Source organism: Danio rerio, chromosome 8, assembly GCF_052040795.2.
Source record: "Danio rerio strain M-AB ecotype USA chromosome 8, GRCz13ab, whole genome shotgun sequence".
Lineage (NCBI taxonomy): Eukaryota > Metazoa > Chordata > Actinopteri > Cypriniformes > Danionidae > Danio > Danio rerio.
The window spans coordinates 4,167,267-4,182,677 of NC_141028.1; the positions used below are offsets into that span (position 1 = coordinate 4,167,267).

The 15,411-nt window shown below is 35.4% G+C and overlaps 1 protein-coding gene across 1 annotated transcript in view; it reads left to right on the forward strand.

The window, feature by feature from the left end:
• Positions 1-1,706: 1,706 nt before the first annotated feature.
• Positions 1,707-15,411, forward strand: part of crb2b (crumbs cell polarity complex component 2b) — an 87,359-nt gene continuing 73,654 nt past the window's right edge. The window contains 1 exon segment of the mRNA NM_001045162.1: positions 1,707-1,990. Within this exon segment, the coding sequence (NP_001038627.1) occupies positions 1,924-1,990 (67 nt within the window). The 5' untranslated portion in view covers positions 1,707-1,923.

A 15,411-nucleotide genomic window follows, 5' to 3' on the forward strand; every position in this document is an offset into this window, starting at 1 on the left:
TCTACAACTAGCCCAAAAGATTGATCACACGACACATAAGTCATAAATAGAATATAAGAAGGAGAAAATAATAATTCAGTGTTTACCTGCTCTTTTGTCTATGAAGGTATTGTTGTCTCTTTGCTCAGCTCACCTCTTCATGTCTTCAAATGTCAGTGGTTCGTTCAGGTTACACTGACAGTCACATATAATTCTAACCAATGTACACAGTCTGAGCCGATAGGAGTCATGATAATTAGTTAACCTTTCGAGTCGTCTGGTTCTTTAGTCGTTCATTCATCACGTGACAGAATGACTCAAACCCAAGGACTCGTGAGTTGAATGGATCAATTCTCTTTCCGGCTCTAAACGCATATGATTGGCCCATGATGAACGAATGACTGCGTCCGAAACTGCATATTTCCATACTATATAGTACGCTAAAATCAGTATGCGAGCGGAGTAGTATGTCCGAATTCATAGAATTCGAAAGTCAGTATGCGAGAAGTACCCGGATGACTTACTACTTCCGGCGAGATTCTAGAGTGCGCATCCCACGCATGCTGCGCTATCCCATGATGCCCCGCGAGCAAATTCATGAATGGGAGTAAAGCGACGCAATTGACGCAGGTAGGTCACGTGACCATGACAAAATGGCGGATGTAGTACGTCCGAATTCCATTCATACTTTTCACATTCATACTGTATAGAACATACTTTTCTAACGGCCGAGTAGTGCGTTTAAATTCAAATGCAGTACCTACTGAGTAGTAGGCGGTTTCGGACGCAGCCTTAGACCCGATAGAGGACTCGAGAGTTGAACAAATCAATTCTTTTTCCGGCTCCAAACGCATATGATTGGCCCGTGATGAACGAATGACTCAGACCCGATAAAGGACTCGAGAGTTGAACGAATCAATTTTTTTTTTCCGGCTCTAAACGCATATGATTGGCCCGTGAGAAACAAATGACTCAAACCCGATATAGGACTCGAAAGATGAACGGTTAAATTTTTTCCGGCTCTAAACGCATATTATTGGCTTCTGCCTTTCCGCGATGAACGACTCAGAAGACTTGAAATGAACGATACCACCTGCACAAATGTTCGCACGCGTGGATGAACGAATCACTCCCTAAGAGGACTCGTAGTTCCCGAATCATATTGAAGGTCCATTCAAAATGAACGAATCGTTCATTAACGACCCATCACTATTACTATTTTTTTATATTGACTTTATATATTCCCTGCTATATGTACACTTCTGCCATATGTACCTATATGTCATGCATTATTGTAATTATTATTTTTAACACTATTACTGTGTAATTTGTTTTTCTATGTTTTACTGCATGTGAACATTGCAAATGTTTTGCTAATAGATTTGTCATGCCAGTAAAGCAAGTTTGAATTGAATTAGATTAAGTGAAAGAGAGGGATCATTTTAATTTTTACAATACTTTAATATATTAAAAAAGAAAACACAATATACCTATACAAAAAAATCACTAAAAGTCATACCTGCCAAAATTTGTCTCTGAAAATCCGGGAGATAATAAACTAAACGGGAGGGTCGCGGGAGATGGGTCTAAAATACGGATAACAACCTGTTAAAACGGGAGTGTTGGCAGGTGTGCTTAAAGTTACATACAAACAAGTACCGTTTGAATGAAGAGAAAGAGAGAGAGAGGGAGCGAGGCAGATTAACACAGGGTGAGGATTGGAAGGGAGAGAGAGTGACAGACAGCAAACCGAGCTTTGACCGAGCAGGATAATCAAAGAAATCCTCCCGCAAACTTCCGACTCCTCTCCGTGTTTTCCGCCAGACCACCAGACAGTCCCGAAGCGACTCAACTCTACACGCGGGGATGCGGTGACTCTGAAGCGGGCAGAGTTCGGCGAGCGTCCGATGATTTACAGGCTGAGCTCGAGAATCACCGCAGGACATGGATTTTGGACGGATGTGTTTACAGTATAAAAGAGCGGTTCTGCTGTCATTGATGTTCAAGCTGGGTAGGACATCTTTATCTTCATGACTTTTTGTACAACGTGAAAACAATACTATAGTAATTTACACTAGTGTTTAGTACTTGTGTTTAGTTGTGTTCTACAGTATAGTACTTGTAGTAATTGCTATAGTAATATGCTACTATAACTATATTAATATAAACAAATTACCCAATACTGCAGTTTTCTAAAACAATATGATGTTATTGCTACTACAAAATACCAACTTTTACTATAGTATAAACAAATGCATACTACATTATTGATTACAGCTTATCAGTTCAGTATTTTTAGTATGCTGTAGTGTTCATTAACAAACAGTTGTGAAAGCTTTAATATACAGTGTTTACGTCCCGATTTATATTTATATCAATTTACCAGTGAATATAGTTAATATACATTGGTGAATTTGAACTAAACAGATTTAATATATTTATTAAAATAATATTTTTGTCATCGAACGTCTTTAGAAATAGAAAGATAATTCATTTAAAATCATCGTATATATTCTTTGCTTCTCTTGATATCCCCTCTATTTTACCTTTTTATTTAATCCTTTTCCCTAACATACACATTTGGGCTATTCATTTTTGGACTTTTATCATTAATTGTTTTGTTAGAAGCTCCAGATTTGGCTTCAGTACTGACTATTCTAATGTATATGCAGAAATATAATGTTGTAAAGCTTCCTATAGAAAATATTAATTTAAATGTGAGATTTGTGAGCAGTGTACTTATATATAAATATATATATATATATATATATATATATATATATATATATATATATATATATATATATATATATATATATATATATATATATATATATATGCTAATCACTGTATACAGTATAATAATACACTTTACCATAGTGTGATTAAAAAACTATTTCATACATAGTAAATTACTAGTATTATTTTCACTGGGGTCTGTAAGATTTTCTATTTTCAAAACTAGAATTTCATTCATTAATGATGCTGGCATTAAAACAAATACTATAATAATTTATACTAAATACTATAGTTTTTTTTTTATTTAACACACTATAGTAAAGTGTATTATAGTAATGTACAACTCTTTTTACAGTAAACACCTTAACACTATAGTAAAGTGTATTATAGTAATGTACAACTCTTTTTACAGTAAACACCTTAACACTATAGTAAAGTGTATTATAGTAATGTACAACTCTTTTTACAGTAAACACCTTAACACTATAGTAAAGTGTATTATAGTAATGTACAACTCTTTTTACAGTAAACACCTTAACACTATAGTAAAGTGTATTATAGTAATGTACAACTCTTTTTACAGTAAACACCTTAACACTATAGTAAAGTGTATTATAGTAATGTACAACTCTTTTTACAGTAAACACCTTAACACTATAGTAAAGTGTATTATAGTAATGTACAACTCTTTTTACAGTAAACACCTTAACACTATAGTAAAGTGTATTATAGTAATGTACAACTCTTTTTACAGTAAACACCTTAGTTTTTATGAACCACAATAATACAATGTTAACTATAACTATAATCATATAAACAAATTTTCCAATACTGCAGTTTTCTACTACAATATGATATAGCTACAAAACTCCACAGTTTACTATAGTATAAAAAATGCATACTACATTATTACAGTTGATCAGTTCAGTATTGTTAGTATGCTGTAGTGTGCCGTTCATGAACAAACAGTTGTGAATGCTTTGATATGTAAAGCATAATGCACTTTACTATAGTAGGATTTCATTTACAGTAAATTACTATAGTGTTATTTTCACCTGGGTCTTTATTATATCAATGGAGAAGTGATGTCTGTAATATTTTAGTTTTTTTTTTTAAATAATTTTTGTCATTAGCGATGCTGGCATTGTAACAAATACTATAATCGTTAATAGTAAGTACTATTATAGTATAGTGTTTTAAAACCATACTACAGTAAAGTGTATTAATGTGTATATTATAATATGTAAACTCTATAGTGTTTTTAAACCATACTATAGTATTGTACTTGTAGTAATTCTATAGTTGCTTTACGTTTTAACTATAACTTTATTAATATAAAATGATTACCCAATAGTGTAGTTTTCTACAACAATATAATATAGCTACTACAAAACACCACAGTTTACTATAGTATAAACAAATGTATACAACATTATTTATTACAGTTTATCAGTTCAATATTTTTTTTAAAAAGTTTTTTTAATTTTTATTATTATTATTTTTTTATTGCAATAGTAACAATACATTACAACAAATACCGATACAAAACTGAAAGAAGTATAGTACAATCAATAGAAATATTACTTTTTGAAAAAAGTGGATTGTAACAAATTTAGACAAATATAATAAATGTAAAAGAAATTAAAGGGAACAAGAGAGAGAAAAGAAGAAGAAAAATAAATAATTAAGGGCACATAAAGAAAAATTAAATTATTGCAGAATATTAAATAAAGCACATATTTTAGAAGTTTTAATAGCTTTCTTATTGTGAGAGTCTATGATGTTTTTTAAATATCAGTTCAATATTGCTAGTATGCTGTAGTTAACCATTGATAACAAACAGTTGTGAATGCTTTAAATTTAATACACTTTACTTTATTTTACTATAGTGTGGTACAAAAACTATTTGATTTACAGTAAATTTTGATGGGTTGTGGCTGGAAGGGCATCCGCTGCATAAAAAAAATGTGCTGGCAAAGTTGGCGGTTCATTCCGCTGTGGCAACCATGGATTAATAAAGTGACTAAGCTGAAAAGAAAATGAATGAATGAATTACAGTAAATTACTATAGTAATATTTTCATCTGGGCCCCTATTACATCAATGCAAAAACGATGTCTAATATTTTCTTTTTTTTTTTAAAGAAGAATTTCGTTCATTGACAAGGCTGACATTAAGACGATTACTATAATCGTTTACAGCAAGTACTATAGTGTTTTAAACCATACTATAGTATAGTACTTGTCATTTTATAGTTGCTATATGTTTTAACTATAACTGTAGTGAAATAAAGAAAATACCCAATACTGTAGTTTTCTACAACAATATGAAATATTATAGTTACTACAGAACACCACAGTTTACCATAGTATTAACAAATGCATACTACATGATTGATTTCAGTTGATCAGTTCAATATTGTTAGTATGCTGTAGCGTTAGTTAACAAAGAGTTGTAAAGGCTTTAATATACAGTGCTCAGCGTAAACGAGTGCATCCCAATTTAAAAATGTATATTTATGGCAATTTCTCAGTGAATATAGTTAATATATGTTGGTGCATTTGAACAAAACAGGTTAATTAAACAGATATATTTATTAAAATAATATTTAAGTCATCAAACATCTTTAGAAATAGAAAGATAATGCATTTAAAATCATGCTAAATATTGCAAAAATAATTACAAACCACAAAATGTCAACAAATTTTTATATATTCTTTGCTTCTCTTGATTTTTCCTCTTTTTTTTTTTACCTTTTATTTAATATTTTTGTTGTCATGTTAAACTGTTATCATTAATTATTTTGTTAGATTAGCTCCAGATTTGGTTTTAGTGTTATAAAATTGTAAAGCTTCCTATAGAAAATATTAATCTAAATGAGAGATTTGTGAGGGGTGTACTTATATATGCTTATCACTGTATACTGTTTCATTTACAATAAATCACAATAGTATTATTTTCATTTGGGTCTGTATGTTATGAATGGAAAAACTATTTCTTAGATTTTAACTTTTTTAAAAGAAGAATTTCATTAATTGATGCTGGCATTAAAACAAATACTATAATAATTTATACTAAATACTATAGTATTTTTAAAACACACTATAGTAGAGTGTATTATAGTATGTACAGCTCTTTTTACAGTAAACGCTATTGTGATTATGAGGTAATAAAATGTTAACAATAACTATAGTAATATAAGTTATAATATACTGTAAGTATATAGGTTAAATATGCTTACAGTATGAACTTACTGGCACCTTTATTAGGTACACCTGTCAACTGCTTGTCAATGCAAATTTCTAATTAGGCAATCACATGGCAGCAACTCAATGCATTTAGGCATGTAGACATGGTCAAGACGATCTGCTGCAGTTCAAACCGAGCATCAGATTGGGGAAGAAAGGTGATTTAAGTGACTTTGAACGTGCCATGGTTGTAAGTGCCAGACGGGCGGTTCTAAGTATTTCAGAAACTGCAGATCTACTGGGATTTTCATGCACAACCATCTCTAGGGTTTACAGAAAATGGTGAGATAAAAAGGAAATATTCAGTGAGTGGCAGTTCTGCAAGCACAAAATGTCTTGTTGATGCCAGAGGTCAGAGGAGAATGGCCAGACTGGTGCCAGCTAATAGAAAGGCAACATTAACTCAAATAAGCACTCGTTACAACCGAGATCTGCAGAAGAGCATCTCTGAACACACAACACATCCAACCTTGAGGCGGATGGGCTACAGCATCAGAAGACCACACCGGGTGCCGCTCCTGTCAGCTAAGAACAGGAAACTGAGGCTACAATTCACACAGACTCACCAAAACTAGACAATAGAAGATTGGAGAAACGCTGCCTGCTCTGATGAGTCTCCATTTCTGCTGCGACATTCAGATGGTCGGGTCAAAATTTGGCATCAACAAATGGAAGCATGAATCCATCCTGCCTTGTATCAGTGGTTCATGTTGGTGGTGGTGGTGTAATGGTGTGGCGCATATTTTCTTGGATACTTTGGGTCCATTAGTACTAATTGAGCATTGTGTCAACTTCACAGCCTACCTGAGTATTGCTGCTGACCATGTCCATCCCTTTATGACAACAGTGTGCCCATCTTCTGATGGCGACTTCCAGCAGGATGATGCACCATGTCATAAAGTGCAAATCATCTCAGAATGGTTTCTTGAACATGACAATGAGTTCACTTTAGTCAAATGGCCGTCACAGTCACCAGATCTCAATCCAATAGAGCACCTTTGGGATGTGGTGGAATAGGAAATTGGCATCATGGATGTGCAGCCGACAAATCTGCAGCAACTACGTGATGCTATCATGTCAATATGGAGCAAAATCTCTAAAGAATATTTCCAGTACCTTGTTGAATCTGTCACGAAGGATTAAGGCAGATCTGAAGGCAAAAGGGGTTTAACTCAGTACTAGTAAGGTGTACCTAATAAAGTGGCCAGTGCATGAATATAGTAGCTTTATCTGTTAAGAGCTGTTAGCTGCTAATTAATTGGTTTAAGTTATTAGTAACTAATACAGTTATGTCCTGATTTTGTTATTAGATCAATATTGGCGATATTTTGTGCATACCTAGTGTTATATATATATATATATCATTAGTCTTAAATGATGCTATGAAGTTTATTGAGCATCACTTTCCTCTGTCATTCTGGACTGAATTCAACAAGTGTTTCTTGAAGCTCAGCATCCGCAACTGGCAGCTCGTCTTGTCCTGTCGGCATGTGTTCAGTGTGAGTGTGAAGAGAGAGTTGTAGGTGTGTGTGTGTGTGTGTGTGTGTGTGTGTGTGTGTGCACCATCTGCGCTTGAGGAGCCGTAAAAGAAGAGGTGCAGTAATTGGGAATTAGCGCATGTAGAGGACAAGTGCAGCCAGCTGGCCGTCAGATTGTTTAGAATGAGTGATAATCAGAAAAGCCCCTTGCTGAGACACACACACACACACACACACACACACATACACACACACACACACACACAGACACACACACACACACACACACACACACACACACACACACACACACACACACGGCATTCTGCACAAACACTCATTCGCTGTCCATTCAGATGCCACTGAGCTACACACACCCCTGGATGTAAACTGTACTAATTCATAGTTGGTTACTGCTTTAGACGTCTTAGAACCTAAAGTTCCTTTGAAGTGCATTTTTATCTGATGTTTGATGCAATTTCAACTGAAACATGAAGATAGGGCGGGGCATAGAGTAGCCCCTCCCCTTTTGTAAAAACAGCCAATAGCGTTTTGTTTTTATCACAGCTCGGCCAGTGAGAGTGGTTGAGCTTAAGCGCATCAAATGATAAGCAAATGAGAAGCATTTTGGCATGTTGTGGGTGATCTCTAGAGTGTTGCCAGGTCTTTTCTGTGGTGTTGTGGGTGGTGGTTGCTAGTAGGGATGCTCATTTCAGTTAATTTTGCCAACCGACAACAGCTGCTCGTTAACCGAATATCAACTGTTAACTGGTCATATTAAAATATTATCTAATAAAAAAAAATGACGTGTCTATTTTGTGTGACACATTAAATATTGCATTTTAAAACACTGATTTATTTTAACATGCGAACAGCATACAAGAATAAAGAATAAACTAAACAAAAAGAATAAAATGAATAGGCCTGCCTCTAGATATTTTTCACTTAAATGACAAATTTAGATTACAAAACAAAAACACTGACTGAATCCTTTTTAAGAACCGGAAGAAGCTGTTTGTCCAATCATGCGTTTTTCTTCTGTCAAAAAAAAATATCAGGCTACCTTAAATAGATTGCACTGCGGAAAATATGCATTTAATATAGGGGTCACGAAACAACAAAGCACATGTTTTGAGCTGTTGACAGTCATATATGTGTCCCACGCTGCTATAAACACTATTAGGACTCATATATTTCACAAAAAAGTGAAAAATGGTTGTTTTTTTGCATTATTTCGAGCAAATTCGTTCTTCCGGTTTGAAACAAATTTTTGAAGCTGCGTCATGCCGATTAGGTACTTGCGTGTATTTCAGCTTGGAGACTGGATGTCTGTACTTGCGAGTGCATTGTGACGTCTCTGAGTGTGCTGCATTCATTCATGAGAAAGTCTTGGTGCAAACCAATCAGCGCCCCCTATAGTGTATGAGGTGCAACTTCATTAATATGCACGATAGCTTCCAAGACTGTTTTTACCTGTTACAGTGTTCAGACAGCAGAGAAACGCCATGTTGTGTTGCCAAAACAAGTGAAAGAAGATAAAAAATGTTTGGAAATACGGGTCGTCAGTGTTGCTTTTTTAACTTGCTGCAGTGAAGGTTTTGTTTTCATTTCCTGCTATGAGAGCGCAGCTGGACTCACGTGTGGATTACAGTGTACGTGACGCTTGACAGAAATACGTGTCTAGGGAACATTGTTTACCCGAGAGCTTTTCTCATCTGGAAATGGTAAAATCCGGATTTGCTGCTCGTCTCTTTTTAATAAAGACGCGGCTCCAGTTGGTGTTGATTGTCCTGTCTCTACAGAAGTGATCAGTGCTCTTTGTTTATTTAGATGGCAAAGTTAGTTGGTATCATCAGCAGTACTCTTTCAGTGTTTAAAGACAGGCCTTAGTCAAATGATTTCTAAGTTACTAAAGTTTACCGTACGTTAATATCACTACACTATTATAGACTGAAAGATCCGCTGTAAATGCTGCTCTCCAAGTGTAAACATGTATACACCGCAATCAAACTATTACCGTCGTGTAGGATTTTCGCCGGAACAGGAATAACACACACTGCTTTCTGACACTACCTACCGAGCGGATCTAAGTTAGCGAGAAATGCAGAGAGTTTTCTCTCATTCGCCGTGCGGTTTCAAACATTGCATTAAAACGACATGCTTCCAGCAGTTCCTTGAATCAAATATCTCATTTGTCATGAGGGCTCATGAATAAAATTCCTGAATGAAAGAGCCAAACTGCAGTTAAAGTCCACCATTTAATAAATTGGCCAAACCAACACTCCCATTTTTATGCAAATTTTTATGGACCTTCACTTTTCCCCTCCTCCGACACTCTCACGCTTGACTACACACAAGGATCTAATTGCCGTGACGCAGCTTAAAAAAATTTGTTTCAAACTAGAAGAACGGATTCGCTCAAAATAACGCAAAAAACAACCAATTTTCACTTTTTTTTTAATATATGTGTCCTAATAGTGTTTATAGCAGCGTGGGACATGTTGCAGGCTGTTTCTGTGGTGTTTTGGATGGTTGCTAGGTTATATGCGTGTTGTGGGTGGCTGTTAATGACTTTTTTTGCTGTTTAGGGTGTTGTGGAGAGCAATTCTCAGGTGTCCTAAGCCAAAAGTGTTTTTTTAGGGCGTTGTGGGTAGTTGTTAGGGTGTTACTGGGCTATTCTAATGGTGCTTTATGTGTGTCTTTCACTATTGCCAGCAATCAAATCCTTGCAGATCGCTGGTAAAAAACATTTATTGCTGAAGAACTGCAAATCCGCTGTTACATGGACTACAGATCCAGCCATGCACCACACACACCTGTTCCGAATCACGATTGATTACACTCACACAGCTGGGAGCTGCTCAAAGACTGATTACAAGTACTATTTACACAGTCTTGTTATACTGAATTGTGAACATCATGTTTCCTTGTCGGTTTTGACCCTTGCCTAGTTTGTTTGTGTGTTTATTTACGTTGAATGCTGCCTGCATTTCGACCATCCACCTGTTTATCAACCTCCGGATTGCCTGTATGCAACTGTTTGTTCCTGTATTGATTAAGGGTGTCACGATTTCGATTTTAATCGAAAATCGATCGAAATTCATGCTCGATTTCGATTATCGAATCAAAAAATAGAATCGTCGATGCTGCCACGCCCCCATGTCACGTCAGCTTGGCTTGCCAAGCGGGAAAAAACACGCTTGTTGAAGTGCTTGTCAAACTGTGCAGACGCATCGACAGAGCTTAAACATTCAGGGCTCGACAATAAGGACTGCCCGATAGCCGTGAGACGCTCGGGCCAGTGTAAAGTGCTGCTTTGTTGCCTGACAGATTGAGCCAGAGCTGCGTGCTGCGACTGTCTGTCAATTGTGTTCAAATACAATCTTACGGTGCTTTAAAATCCAGCAGTTGCGCTCGCATCCGCGCCAAATCAATCAGTCCGAGATCGCCTGAATGAGACGGTCTCTGCCCTACTAAGCGGATCGATTGTAGTGAGAAAACAAAACAAAGCAACAAACTAACGACCCAGGCTATATCACAGTGTATTATGATCGTGTAATAGCCATATATACGGCTATATGAAGAGAGAATGATGAGCAGGGCCAGATGTCATTCTTACCGGTAAATGCGAAAGTAAAGGCATGCTGAAATATTACAGAGAGCTGTTTATCCAGCCTGATCTTGGTTTATCCGTCAGGAAAATTGACCGAAATTACTATCTGATCATTTTTCCATATTTTAATCGTATAATATGTTGTATTAGGCCTGTTGTTTTGTTCATTTCCGCACTGACAGCTTGAAAGAAAGATTTACATTGATCTGATGCAGTCTCGGTTCATCTGCTCTCTCTCTATAATTTAAGCCTATAATGCAGAATTCTAGCCAACGTTTCTTTAATAGATTGATTAATTCAATAGATCGATTTTTATAAAACCTGAAAATTGAAATGAGGCTTTGTATGTATGAGAAAGTCTGACCTCTGCTTTATATTCGGTGACGATGTCTGTGGGTTGTTAAAATTAAAGTGCACATTTTCACTTCTAAAATATTCTATACACAACTGGTCAAAAGTTTGGGGTCAGTATGATTGTTAAATATGTTAAACTAAGCTTCTTCTGCTCACCAAGGCTGCAATTATTTCATCATAAATACAAATTGTGAAATGTTGCACTATAAAATAACTGTTCAAAAGTAGTTTATCATTTAATTTATTCATTTATTCCAGTGATTTTAAAGATGAAATTTCAGCTTCATTACTCCAGTCACATGATCCCTCAGAAATCACTAATATTAATTATTATTATATTTATTAATGGTAATAGTAACAAAAGCAATAATGTCTGGAGTAATAATTTTATTTGAAACTACATACAATAACAAAGTAGTTATTTAACATTTTGCTAAATATTTAACAATTTAACATTTTTTACATTTAATAAATGTAGCCTTGATGAACTGAATAAGGTTTCTTGAAAACATAAAAAAAATGACTGTAAATATATATATACAGTGGAAGTCAGAATTATTAGCCCCCCTTTGTTATTTTTTTCTTTTTAAAATATTTCCTAAATGATGTTTAACAGAGCAAGGAAATGTTGATAGTATGTCTGATAATATTTTTTCCTCTGAACAAAGTCTTATTTGTTTTATTTTGGCTAGAATAAAAGCAGTTCTTAATTTTTTATGAGGTCAAATTTATTAGCCCCTTAAGCTAATTGTTTTTCAGACTGTCTCCAGAACAAACCATCATTATACAATAACTTGCCTAATCACCCTAGCCTGCCTGGTTAACCTAATTAACCTAGTTAAGACTGCTTCAATCTTTTACTTTCACACTAGTACTTAGTCATTTTAGCAAACACCTCAGATACTGTTGGCTGGTTCCTGTTGGTTGTGCGTCTTTTTTACTGACGCCATAATAACGACACAGATCACTGCCTATTCACAAGAAAAAAGTGATTGACAGGTGGTAATTATGTGTATCTTGCCTTTATTCATTTACTGTTTGATTTATTTATGGGTAAAACAAAGACCATGCAGGTCAGGTAGTTTAAACTGTAGGCTACAAATAATTAATTTGTTATTAATTAATTAATTATTCATAATCGAAAATCGAATCGAATCGTGACTTAAGAATCGAAAATGTAATCGAGAATTTGGAGAATCGTGACACCCCTAGTATTGATCATTGCTTGCCTGACCATTCTGTTGAATAAGTCCTGCACTTGGATCCGCACTCCTTCGTCAAGTGTCCCTTCACATTACAGTCTCTGTGTTTTCCCTTGGTGTAATGGTGCATCCGATTGTTTTAATAGCACACACACTCCTCAACAACACACACTATTTGAGGAGTCATTCATACGTTGCTGGACGACACACACTCTCTGTTAGTGTGAGCAATAGTAAACATGATGCTCACCATCACTAATGAGCTGTTCTTTCACAGTTCTTCATTAGCGTATGAATGCGAGCGTAGCGCGTCATCATGCCGCTGTATACTGTCAGCATCTTACAAGTGTGTGTCTCATTGTCCTGGAAGTGATTTCGGGAGCCTCATTTCCCCACCCTAATGAAGTATGACCTATTTCTGCAGTTGCGGGAAGCCTGGATTCTTGGTGCTTTTGGGGCAGATTAAAAGCGAAGGGCAAGATGTGCGGCATAGTTGACCATCTCTATGGAAACCGGGCTGGAGAGAGCAGCCACTTCAGTCTTTGTGTTAAAGTGGACCAGCAGCTCACATTTATTCTGACTCAATGTGCTTTATTGTATCTTTAAGCTCTGACCGTGACGGGACAGACTTGGTTCAAGTTTGAAAACAACATGCAATATTACATCTCTCCAGGGAGGGATTGTTGTTGTGCTACGGTTAATTGTGATGCGTTATTATTTGAAACTGATTGGTGGATCTGTTGAGGAAAATAATCTTAAAGGGATTGAGGGTGTTTTGCTGTTGATGATTTTATTTAATTTAATAGTTACATTTATTAATTCATTTTCTTTTCAGTTTAGTCCCTTTATTAATCTGGAGCGGAATGAACCGCCAATTCATCCAGCATAATTTTTACGCAGCGGATGCCCTTCCAGCTGCAACCCAACACTAGGAAACACCCATACACACTCATTCACATACACACTCATACACTTCGGCCAATTTAGTTCATCAATTTCCCTATAGCGCATGTGTTTGGACTGTGAGGGAAACCGGAGCACCTGGAGGAAACCCATGCCAACACGGGGAGAACATGCAAACTCCACACAGAAATGCTAACTGACCCAGCCGAGGATTGAACCAGCGACCTTCTTGCTGTGAGGCGATCGTGCTTAAATACATAAGTTTTTTTCTATACAAGCAAAAAATATTGTCTTGTTTTTCAAAATAATATGTCAAAATTAAGGGAGTTTTTACTTAAAACAAGCTAAAACTAATTAAATAATCTGCCAGTGGGGTAAGCTAAATATTCTTGTTCGCATTATGATAGTTTGATTTAAGATTTTTTCGACATTTGGACTAAAAACCAGACAAAAACTCATTTTTTTGCAGCTTCGTCATAAATATTACTATTATATTACTTATATATTATTATGGGATTCATTCACCTGACGATTTTACAATTGTTTCATTTAATATAATTTAGATTCTCTTTTAATTATTAATTATATTTTATTTGTAATGTTTTCTGAGACTAAAGTATACAAACATTGTACAATTTGACTTTAATATTTATTGTAAAAACTGTTTAATTTTTTTTAATTTTATTTTAATTTAATTTAATTTTATTTAATTTAATTAAATTAAATTAAATTAAATTAAATTTTATTTTATTTTATTTTATTTTATTTTATTTTATTTTATTTCATTTCATTTCATTTCATTTCATTTCATTTCATTTCATTTCATTCAGTTCTTTATGTTGTGACAACCCATGACAAAGCAGGGACTAAGCCAAAGGAAAGTGATTGAGTAATTTTAATTTAATTTTAATTAATTCATTCATTTATTCATTCATTCATTTTCTCATAGGCTAAGTCCTTTAATCAGGGGTCGCCACAGCGGAATGAACAGCCAACCTATCCAGGATATGTTACGCAGTGGATACCCTTCCAGCTGCAAGCTGTCACTGGGAAACACCCATACACAATCCTACACTACGGACAATTTAGTTTATTCAATTCTCTTATAGCACATGTGTTTGGACTGTGGGGTAAACAGGAGGAAACCCACGCCAACACAGGGAGAACATGCAAACTCCACATAGAAATGCCAAATGTCCCAGCCGAGGCTTGAACCAGCGACCTTCTTGCTGTGAGGCGACAGTGCTACCGACTGTGCCACTGTGTCACCCCTTAATTTTAATTTATTAAGTTAAATTTTATTTTATTTTATGCAGTTCTTTATTTTGTGGCAACCCATGATAAAGCAGGGACTAAGCCGAAGGAAAGTGGTTGAGTAATTGTAATTTAATTTTATTAAATTTTTTATATTAACAAAATAATGCTTTCTTGTACAAACTCCAGCAAAAAAAAAAAAAAAAATCAGTTGTGTGTGTGTGTGTGTGTGTGTGTGTGTGTTGGTGTGTGTGTGTGTGTGTGTGTGTGTGTGTGTGAGTCTGTACCAGCCGCTGGTCTCATCTGTCTCAGAGAGGTCAGAGTTCATCAGAGCTGTAGATAACAGGAGACTCGCTCAGGTTAAAGAGCTTCACACTGATGCTGCTGAGTGTGTTTCTCAACTTTTGATGCAGTCCAGGAGCTGCTCTGACTTAAACACAATCCTCCCCTTATCTTCACTAATGACGTAACTCAGATTGTTTGAGCATGATCTTTAACATTATGCTTTATACACGTTCAGATTGAGCATGAAATACATCTGTAAAGCTACAAGCAGACTGTAGCTATGTTTTCAACACAAATTATTCACATTACTGTACATTTTCAAAATAAGAGTATTCATTTATGTTAAGCACTGTATAT